Below are 11,514 nucleotides of genomic sequence, written 5' to 3'. Positions count from 1 at the left end.
AAATTTAGATGGATCAACTTTTTCGTTGGCAAACTTTTTTTATTTTTTATTTTGGTGTTTATTTCGTCTTTCTCCCTCTGAAGACGATGAGAAAACCTTACCTTGTCTTATAACACGACACAAAAATTTAATATATCAGATACTCTGTTGACTTCACGATCATTCATTATTTCCGAAAAAAAAAATATTTCTGAACGAAAATGTAATGTTTTTTGTTATTGTATAACAACAATTTTTCACAACCGGTTGTAAGTTATTTCATTCCAATCCTTTGTAATGTGGATTTATTTAATTATGTTCGATTAGCTAAGGTGTTAGAGCAGATCAGCGAAATAAGAGATTATGATTTCGCAGTTTTGTTTGGTTCAAAAAACTCCCAATGAAAATCTCGTTTATCGATCAATCTGCTTTGACTATTATAGACTCTTCCCTAAAAATCAGCAATTTTGGAAATTTTGTTATATCTGAAATATACAAAACAATGAAAAATTTTTCGAACTCAAAACAACTAAGTTAAACTTAGACACTGTACCAACCGCACTTAAAGGCATTTTAGGTGTACAAATCTTTAGAAAATGTTTTATTTTTTAGATTACAGTACCTCTACACTTGATTTATGCAACAATATTGCAATAACTTTGAATTATTTTGTTGAATGAAATCTTATAATTGCCTGTGATTATCCGCCGCGATCAATCGCTCGTCGGGTTGTCAATTTTCTCACTGCCCATATAAAGCATTTGCATAAACGAACCGATAGATTAGCATAAACATGCAACGGAATGGATTTCAGTGCAAGCACACACACCTTCATATGTATACATGCATCATACATATGGATATATGTAAATATGTAGTTGAGGGCGAGTCCGGCGCTTTGAACGCGGCCGCGCGCTCCAGCTCCACACGATCGACATTGTCTTTTTGTGTTGCCTTCTTGGCCTTTGTGACCGAGCGCTAAGTATAGCGGCTACCGCCATTTGCTGTTGTTGCGCACTTCGTTGCTGCTGTTGTTTTTATTGTTGTTAAATGTCATTCATTTTACGAATTTCGATTTCAATGCGAATCCGGAGCACAATTCATTTGCATAGGCAAATCAATCAGTCACCCACGAACCGCGCGCCGAACGCCGACCGCCGAGCGCCAGACTAACGGTCTGTCGAATGTGTGTTGGCGGCATGATTGTCAAGTACATTGGCCCCACTTAACACTGAAAAACAATGGCAACGGCACTCGTAAACTAGTTTGCAAGACAAGAGCAAATGGGCAAAATGCACAACAAAAACAACAACAATCACAATAAAAGCAAATATATATACATGGTGTTAAGGTATGGAAAAATTGTTATTCAATAAAACTAAAAAGCAAATGTGTGTTTATGGAGATACATGCGCAACAACAACAACAGCAACAAGCGCAAAGCAACACTGGTCTGCAATAAGCATTGCGGCGCGAGCTCTTATCACAACGTGGTAATCGATTTATTTACGCATGCATCGTTGAACTACAACACCAACCACACCAAGCGCCCACAAATGTTGTGAAAATAATTGCAGTAGCAAGTTCATTCCTTTTCGACGCAACGGTAGCTATGCCAGTAAACAGCAACAACAAAAACATCAACAACACACAGCAAACAGTAGCTAAACAGCGCGCAACAGGAGCAATGCGCTTGGCTTGGCTTGCTGAACAGCTGTTCAAATTATCCGCCAATTCTTAGGACGCGAAATTTCACTTTCGTTCGCGGCCAACACGCGCCGCCGCCGCCGCGCTCCAGCTACAGCGCTTGCGCATGGCGACGTGCACCCACCGCCACTTATCGCTTTGCCCCGATCAGCTTGGCGCACAACGAGGCGAGGAAAGCAGCTCATCATTGTCGGTGATTTTCAGTGCAACTCCTTGCGGCGGCGACGCGCCACGGTGCGCTTCTTTGTTGCCGCTCTGCGCGATGAGCGGTGAAAATGTTTTCGTTGAAATGCCAAAATTTGCAATTTTCTCAACAAATCAAGGTGACCAGCGCGCACAGAGCATACAGCTATACCATACCGCTAAGCGCGACCGTTGAACGCGCATCAAGATAACTAGCATAACAAACGATTTAGTGAGTTTAGGAAAATGTTTATGCGCTGCCAGCCGCTAGTTGCCAGTCAGCGTAGTTGAGCATGTGTTCGTATGTGTGCATGCATGCGCCTCAGCTGTCTAAAGCATCGGCTGGCGAAAATGCCTCAAATGTTGAGAAAAGCTGTGGCAAACCACGCGCGTTTGGCGAAACGCGGCACAGAGACACAAACACCTAAATATTTGCCATTCATACACTATCAGTATATATATGTGTGCGTGTATTTGCATGTGTGTAGGTGTCTGCGTTTGTCGTTATCTTTTTTTCGTTTTTTCTATTGCCAGCCACGTTGCATATATTGACCAAATTTGGTGTTGAAAACGTGGCGACAACGCTTCTCTAGCTCAATCCTTGGGCCAATGTACTTTCTGCGGCGTATCGAAATCGAAAGTGAGCAGAATTTTGCTATTTCGCAATTTTCTTAACAGCCCCAACGAAAGTAAAATGCTAACAAAGGCGCGTTGTTTGTGGTGACAATAGGCAAATTTTATTTGTGTGTGTGTGGGCGAGTCATAATTGCATGGAAGTAGCTGCTTCGATGAGTAACGAACAAAATGAGAAATATTTTTATTGGTTGGTCACTTTCTAAGTCTTTACTGTTTTTAGTATTTTCATAATTTAACGGCTTCTTTGAGGTTCTGAGGTAATATGTGTTTTATTTCAATGATATGTTTTTTACTCATCAGCTTTATGGTATAGTCCTCTGATCTGTACAATTTTATCGAAGATTGCACCGTTGCCTTGGAAAATAATCCATTTCGAAATTCGTTAAGAGAACTTGTCAAATTTACATTTTTCCAATCTTATACTTGGTCCCAATCGTTCAGGTAGTATGATAGCTATACGCTATAGTAGTCGGATATGAACCATTTTCTTGGAGATTGAACTACTTCCTTAGAAAATATTACGTGGTAAATTTAGTGGAAGTAGCTTGTTAAATAAAAAACTAAAAGAGTTAACACAGGGTTGCATTTATTGTTTTCTTACTTGATACATTAATCGAAAATATATTTAATCCTGATTATTTGAAATGGTTTCAGCCACCACCAGCTATTGATACATCATTCCTGAGCCGTTCACAAATTTTTTAAATTGATTTGTTTCAAAACACACCAGAGTGTTTGTGATGAAGCTGTAATTGGCAAAGTAATTCTTTCCCGTTCACAATTTAGAGTTGTCAAAAAGAGTAAGTTTTTCTTGTAAACTCGAAGTGTCGTTGCATTTCCCATCGAATCTGCTATGAATTGGTACATATGTATATCAGTCTTACATATATGGAAACAGATCAAGAAAGGTCCATGACCACTCTAACTAACAATCGAGGGTTATACAAACTTCTCATTGATATTTAGTAGAATACTGTTACAAGCAGACTCCCAATACTAACTGGGCTGTCTTGGATGCATTTTGCGCTATCGTTACTAGACTTACTTACTCTTAAGTTTAGTCATATCTACTTGCCATGCTTGAATCCTGCTATCGTTTAAAGAAATGAGCAAACATCAATAGAGATGTTTCTTAAAATTCAATACAAGAGAGTATTTCCATAATTTGTTAAATCGGCATGACTTTTGTTTTATTTTCGCTGGATTATACCAGTTCATTTTATTTCTTATTCAATTCACTACTTTTCAATTCTTCAAAGAGAAATGGCACCACAATCTTCATACTTGCGTAATAACGCCAATTTGATACTTTTAATGAGAAATAATCAAAAAACGCGATGAATAATTTAACGCAAATAACACGTTCAAACAGGGTTTGATATGTCGGTATTTACAAGTGGAAAGAAGAAGATCTCATATTACTATTTACAAATTCCAAAGAGAGGTTAAACTGAAAAAATATAATAATCCACAACATGACTCAGTTGGATATTTTTGGGATATTTTTCAGGTTGCAGGAGTTTGTTACAGCCCTAAAAATGTAATATTAACTATTTTTTGTTATTCAGGGCATGTTCACAAATTTTTTATGCTAACTCTTTAAATTAAACTCATTTAATTAGAAGGCAACAACAAAATATGCAAATATGAAACTAATCTCTGTATTAATATCACGGATCATCAACCGTTTGCTCTTGCACGCTCTTTCCAACGAAGTAAAAGTAAATTCGTCTTGCGCTATTATGCACAGCAGATTGCCCGTGAAATCTGTGCACACGTAATATGTATGCAACATGGCCATATCAACGTTGCAACATCATGTCAGAAGTTTATCACAAATCGCCAATCACAACGAATACTTGCTCAACTCGCTTTGCTCCTTAAACTCTTTAATAATCATATCGCAAGCGACTTTAAGTGAAAATAATAAGACAATACAAAAACCACAACAACATAGTAAAAAATTAAAAAATGTACTTTAACTTCCCTCGCATTGCCTTTTGGCTCGTTGCTCCCGATCATGTTGTACCTACACAGTCTACCTGCTGTGCTTGCAGGAGGGCCGCCCGCTGGCTGCCCAAGCGCGATCGCTTGTTCCTGGCGCCAAGAAAGTTGCTCACGTTGGCGTCTGGAAAGGGACTCTCTCATGATTATATGATTATACCCGCACACAATATCTTGCAGGATTGGTGCTTTATATCACGCAACTAATGGTGATGGAAAGCATAAACTTGGTACAAAAAGAAGCTCGATGTTTGGGTACCACTTGAATTGCCTATAAAAATTTAAATGGACTGAATTATTATATGCGATTCTTTGCTGAAACTAACTGAAAGCGAACCATTTCTGAAGCGAATGGTAACAGTAGACGATAATTGTATCAAATATGACAATAATGTGCGAAAAAGATCATGGTCCAAGAAATGGTTGCAGAGCTAGGATTGACGCCTCGAAAGGTTATACTTAGTGTTTGGTGGGATTGAAAAGGAGTCATCCACTATGAGCTGACATTTTACTGTCAACAATTGATGAGATTGAAGCAAGCGATCGAAAAAACGGACAGAACTGATCAACAGAAAGGGCTCGTCTTCCGTCAGGACAATGCTAGACAACACACATTTTTGATGACTCGGCATAAACTGGGAGAGCTAAGCCGGAAAGTTTTGATTCATCCCCCATATAGCCTTGACCGTGCACCATTGGACTACTATTTGTTTCGGTCAATACAGAACTCCTTTAATGAAGTAAAGTTTGCTTCAAAAGAAACCAGTGAAAATTACTTAACGTTGAGAAACTATAAAAGTTTTACACTGATGAAATAGTCTCTCAAAAAAAATAATGGCAAGAAGTGATCGACCAAAATTGAACATATTTGGTTCATTAAAGTTCATACTAAATATAAACTACCCTATATTAAGCTCGATTGATTTTTTTTTAAGTTCAGTGAAAGACACTTTCTTTGTGACATTTCGAAAGACGTGTAGCCAACTTCAAGTAATATTCTTCAGCTGCGTTAGAACTGAAAAAATTACAATCAAGTATTGATTTAGAGCTTCCTCGTGGTTACTGAAAAAATACCTTCACTTCCCCCATCAAAGAGAGAAGGGTCGGATCTATTGACTTTAACATTTTTCATACTGAACTTTTTTAATTTATGAACACTTTATGAAACAAGGTCTTCAAGGAGAAGACTTCAAGAAAATTTTAACCTAAGTGAGCATTTCTTTTGCACTCAAAGGCTAATATAGTAAGCAAATCCTGTATGTGAACGTCGATTTGTTAGCGCTAAATTCCTATCTAGTCTTCAAGTAATTTTACAGTGATAATGGTTGGTGTGAACCGAATTCAGTGGTTCCTTATTTGTTTTTCATACTTTTTGTAAAGCCGAAGGGGATACATTCATTACATAATGATATAAGACTGCAATGGTTTTTTTACGCACGATGATATTATCTAAATTGTCACGGTTGTTAGTATTATACATTTAGTATTAAAAACATATACATTTTTGTATACCTATTTTAGTACCATTCATATGGTGTAAATAAAACTATAGTTTCACCTATAAAAAACGAAATGCTTATACCTAAAAATATTTTAAAAATATTATTTTTTAATGTTTCATATTTTTTACTCGCAAAATTGCAGTACTAGCATACATGCATTCCTTCAAACACGTGACTGCTACTTTTTTTCACCACACACTGTCGACAATTAATCAACGGCCTAAACACAACAATTACAACTGACATTCGCAGTCGATTATTTAAAATTAATTAACCTTTAAGCATTTTCGCTATTTGCCCACTTTTTATTGTTATCATCACTGGACGCATGCGCACAAATACTATTATATAAAACATACACACATACAAACACACTTCGTTGCGAATGCAGTCGCCCTGCCACATCATTTGTCCGCCGCTTGCCAAGTTGATTGAGTGATGTGTGTGTGGCTTGTGACGTCTGGAGCCTAAACAGTAAATGCAACTTTTCACTGCGAACTCTTCCTCGCCCCATCGCTTTCGTTAACTCCAAGTGCTGTTTGTTTGGCAAATGGGCTGTCAAAATGTGGACAGAGCGGCGGTGCATAGATGGGCTTGCATGCAATTTAGCTGAGCAGTGATGCCAATTAGTGAGGCGTTTTAGTTAGTAGCAAATTAAATTTTAATGTGGACGCTGCTGTGACAGTGGCATTGTTTGAAGGGGAACTCTAATACACATTTACATAGGGGTGGAATTTTTCATATGGTCTCAAAATATACAATTATCATTTAAAGCTTTGAAGGTATTCTGGGAAAAGTGCATATGAACTGTTAATTATTTTAGGAACATTTCCTTATGTAGTAAGATGGCGTCTACATGGTGACCCTTTTATCGCTCGACAGCGGTAAATTCCATTTGAGTGTCACTCTAAGTTCACACGAGCGGCACGAGTCCCTGAAATAGAGTTTTTATGACATTCTTTTTCACAACATTTTCGCAACTGTTTGTGCAGTTTGGCTAAGAGATACTTGGGCCTATCATCTTGCGCTAACTGTCGGTTTTGCGACAKGGACCCTGAAACCCCGGAGCACCTGCTAATCGACTGCATTGCAGTCTGTAGGCGCAGGTCGAAGGCCCTTGGAGCCATGTTTCCGGATAGGGATCACATCTCCTCGCTAGGACCCAGCAAAATACTGGACTTCGTCAATATGCTGGGGCTAAGCGAGTCCCTGTGAGTTAGGAGAGGGCACAATAGACCTAAGGTCGCAGTGCATTCCTCAGTTATTTATCTATCTATCTAAAAGATACTTAGAGCGTCTCACATTTTGCTATTATTATATTCAAGATCAGACTTTTAATTTTCTATTCTTTCAGAAAGGATATATTAAATATCCGTAATTTTTATTTTTCTCACAAAACATTCATGAATTAATTTCTTTTCTTTTTTAGTCAAATTATATAATAATACTAGCTAGCCCCGCAGGCGTTGTCTCGCGTGAAATTATGTGGTTTGAAGTGAAAAAAGTTTAATGTACTATATTTTGTGCTTAAATCATTTACTTGCGATTTTTCTAGATTTTTGTTTTTTCAATGTAGCGCAGCTTCAGAGACAATTTTTTTTGGTTTCTGTTCCGGTGCGTAAATGTAAAGAGAAGATGGATTTCGAACTTATAAACGCGCCACGTATAGCAGGCCGTGTGAAAAACATGACATCTCCAGATTTATGCTACACACTTCTAGCGAATATCCTTGTGTCCTGTTGATTGTCATTTCAAATGCAACTGTATAGGTTTGAACTGAAATAGCAACTGAAATGAAACGTTGAAACTCAAAGGAATTCGTAGAATCAGTCCTTATATTCGACAGCTGCGTCACAATCAGTTGGGTTCCATTACACAGTTTCGGCGCATGAAGATTGCGGAGCATAATAATGACAGATCCAAGCCTCTCCAAAGAATTTATAGAAACTCCCCTTTATAATTCACAGCTTCGCCTTCATTGTCAAGACGATCGGAATTTGCCCATTTCCAATTCTTAGCGAATACGATGCAAAATGTCTTCGGCAATGTAATTTTTGTTCGTATCACATAATTGACACAGATTTGAAGGCTGCTACGTTGAAATGATCATCGCGAAAAGTGTGCGAACTTCAGTGGCATGCGAAGTAGCTATCTCATCGTCTATCGTTTGATTCCAGCGATTGCACACACCGTACCATTCACAGTACGCAATTACTCAAACGGAGTGGAATCGCGTACATTAATCAATAGCAAGCGAAAGTAGAAGTAATCGTCATTTCTCGGGTGGATTGCGTAAATTTGTTCTATTGCATTAGTTGAGAACACACTTGAATGCCCGTCTACTAGTTGGCCTTGTTTTCTGTGCAAACATTTCTTCGACGATGCATTCTATGTATAATATCAAGGCATTTCCGAATAGCAATTTTCTCGCAAAGTCGATAAAATACTCGTCAATGTCAATTTTGTTGATGGTAGTGCTTCCGTTGACTGTACTCTATTCTCTGGGATGAAATACACAGTTTGACCTTCTCCAAATGAACTTCGAGATGCACAACAGTAGGAAAAGATTCATGAAATGTAAAAGTAAATCAATTTTATCTGGTGCAACCACCATCCACCAACCTAGCCTTCAAGATAAAGTCCATCAAACATCGTAGCTGTTGTTTCAAAAGTCGTGCTGTAATATCGTGATGATCGCTTGCTGATTAACAGCGATCCATAATTCCACACGTATGTCATTGCATCCTGACAGTACTCGTTCATATGACTTGGGCTGTCCATACGTTGACGGCAGAACGCCGACCGATATTAGCGCGATCTCTACGTGGCTTCGAAGCAAATTTGAACCTGTAATTAATTACTTTGTGTGAAATACACATAAAGTTTTCACTGTATAATTTTCAACAATTTTTCTTTTGAATAGCTGGAATAAAAAAACAAACGACCAAAATTGACCGATTCAAATAACTTAAAAATCAAAATATTGAAAAAAAAATGTTTGTGGAAAAAGTTAATTTTTGGAATTGTGCAATTCGGAGAATAGATAGTAGCCGATTCTCAGATCTACTGAATACGCATATAAAATTTGGTAAAAATCGGTAAAGCCATTTTGGAGGAGTACGGTACTAACATTGTGACATGGAAATTTTATATATTAGAATTATAATTTTATATAAATACGAAAAAGATAAGTATCTCCATACAAAAAGTAGATAACCAAATTCCAATTTCAGAAAATATGTTATTCATATGCTAATATTCACTTAAAATCATCGTTCCCTCGACCACAACTGAACTGGCACTAAAGAGCTCCCGTCTCCTTACACCAAGAAAACTAACTAATATATACTCTACTCTCACTTTTACTAGCCAAATTTATTAAAAATATCTCGTAAAAAAAACAGTTCCATGCAAGCTCTTGGTTTCGATCGTTTAATTTGTATGACAAATGAGCAGATTCTTAGTGAGAAAAAGATGAGTGCGAAATTTCAGATGCATAACTCAAAAGCTGAGCTGGACATGGCTAAATCGACTCAGCTCGCCATGCTGACCATAAATATGTATAAAAATATATTATACAGATTCTCCGACGCTTTCTTCAAGTTTTACAAACTAAATATACACTGTTCTATACTGAACGCGGAACTAAAAGTCCACTGTCGGGCATCAGCATCGTTCAATCTTGAGTTATGTTTCTTGTCTGGTCTGGCCTATTGCCGTTTAGCTTCAAAATATCACCGCTGAAACGCCGATTTCAATACTTATATGCTAACTTTACTTATAAGATATATAATATGTAGCCGGCATGGACTCGTTTTGTCATTCAAGATGTGACATCTAACAGCATTTTCTAAATTACTGCAGGAATGTTTTCTGCGGCTACAACACCAACAGCTAGCTTTATTAGAGCATATTCTCTGTGAGTCACACACAACTCACCCAAAAACTTAAATACCTCTCTTCACAAAAGTGAGAGCGACATCAAAAGTCATTTGCCTTTTCATCTCTTTCTAGCTCTCTTTTATTTGCACTAATAAATTTGCAGCAGATAATAACTTAAAAAAAATGTAATTCGTATAATTTTTAATAATTCATAGTATAGGTCACCACTGGCAAACGCATAGCTCAATATTTCAATGATAGCCGTTTCAAGCAGTTCTGCGTGGGGCGTATCATCATTTGCACGAACTTCAATGACTCATCTCTGTTTATGCCGATCCACACTATGCCCTCACCGCCATTCTTTTTTGTATAATCGCCATTCAAGTTGCTGTTAATGCACGCGCATGTAAATATTATTTTTTGTTCAAATATTTAGCATTATCACGCTATTACAACTCACCTCCAATAGCAACAGTTATACCACCAACCGCCGCGCCACTTCTTCGCGCAATTATCATCGTCCTTTTGATCATTATCACGATCATATGTGCTGAATTTACTGCCTTCGTGATTTTTGAAATAATCGCTTGCATCACCTTTGTAATCGCCCACTGTTTTTAGAAAATAGCCTTCCGCCTCGCTACCCACAACGAATAGACTATATCTCGCATAGTATTTCACACCGCTGAAGCTTTCCATTCGTATGTACAGCTCGTGTTCACAGCTTGTGGTGAGCGCATGCAACTTATCGAGCCCGATCCAATAGCTACCATCCAATTTGCCGAAACCGATCTTATAGTCCGTCCAGGTCCTATAGAAGTCTACCTCAGCGTTGACACGCCGCTGTATAACAGTCCAACCACCGAAATCGGAATCCTGATCACACCACACTCCAAAGGGAGTTTCGCTGAAGCGTTCAACTTTAATCTGATAAATGCCACTTTTAGATGTGGCGCTTGTAGCTTCCAAGCAGCTGCCGGGCATATTGGTTTTCGGTGTGCTATACAATAAAAATCAAAAAGAATTTTAGCTTTTTTCGAAATTATTTATACAACAACACTTTATTACGCTGTGATCACTTGGGTGCTCTCCTTTCGGTTGTAGATTTCCTCTACACGTTTCTCGAGTTTTTCCAGCTTTTCCAGAACCCGTTTTACAATATCAATATCAACATCGCAATTGCAGTCGAGAGATTCGACGGTTAAGTCCCCTTGTCCTGCGCATAGCTGAACACCTAATATTAGGCTCACAAGCAGAGCGATAAATTTTGCAAGCAACATATTTTTAGCGGTATTCAATGCAACCATTTGCCCCTGAGAAGGTTCAGAATAAAACTATGCTTCCCAGAAGCTTGGGAACTTCGGTGGAGCTCAAACATTTGCTGATAATACAGTAAACAAAGCTTAAGTTGTTGTTAAAAATGTTCTTATGTGTGTTTATAATATGTGAGATTTTATTGTTTTTTAGGCCGGACTTCCACGCCAGTTCGAACACCGTGCTTTGATATCAATCTTTGCGGACTTCTCGTAAGCGCTGAAGATCACCCAGAAACAGCTGTTTGGCAATCATAAGCAGCTGCTTTTTATATATATAGCTTAGGACCATCCAGTTTCACTTTGGT

At 38.0% G+C, this 11,514-nt stretch overlaps 1 protein-coding gene across 1 annotated transcript; it reads right to left on the bottom strand.

Annotated features, from left to right (window-relative positions):
• Positions 1-10,008: 10,008 nt before the first annotated feature.
• LOC108969599 (angiopoietin-related protein 2-like) lies at positions 10,009-11,212 on the bottom strand. The gene is made up of 3 exons (XM_018934402.1): positions 10,962-11,212; positions 10,354-10,893; positions 10,009-10,281 (listed from the first exon to the last, which is right to left on the bottom strand). Exons 1-3 carry the CDS (start codon positions 11,198-11,200, stop codon positions 10,137-10,139), a joined length of 924 nt encoding a protein of 307 aa, XP_018789947.1. The 5' UTR covers positions 11,201-11,212; the 3' UTR covers positions 10,009-10,136.
• Positions 11,213-11,514: the final 302 nt, after the last annotated feature.

Source organism: Bactrocera latifrons, unplaced genomic scaffold (genome assembly GCF_001853355.1).
Source record: "Bactrocera latifrons isolate USDA-ARS-PBARC rearing strain unplaced genomic scaffold, ASM185335v1 scaffold_26, whole genome shotgun sequence".
NCBI lineage: Eukaryota > Metazoa > Arthropoda > Insecta > Diptera > Tephritidae > Bactrocera > Bactrocera latifrons.
The sequence above is the reverse complement of the archived record's forward strand: the minus strand, read 5'-3'. Positions and strand labels throughout refer to the sequence as shown.

What these genes read in the sequence shown, in the direction of transcription:
- LOC108969599 (XM_018934402.1), bottom strand. Translation starts at nt 11,200, where the DNA reads ATGGTTGCATTGAATACCGCTAAAAATATGTTGCTTGCAAAATTTATC. An exon ending in AGCACCCAAGTGATCACAGC is followed by an intron (nt 10,894 to 10,961) that starts GTAATAAAGTGT and finishes TTTATTGTATAG; the next exon opens with CACACCGAAAACCAATATGC. An exon ending in TATAACTGTTGCTATTGGAG is followed by an intron (nt 10,282 to 10,353) that starts GTGAGTTGTAAT and finishes GTGCATTAACAG; the next exon opens with CAACTTGAATGGCGATTATA.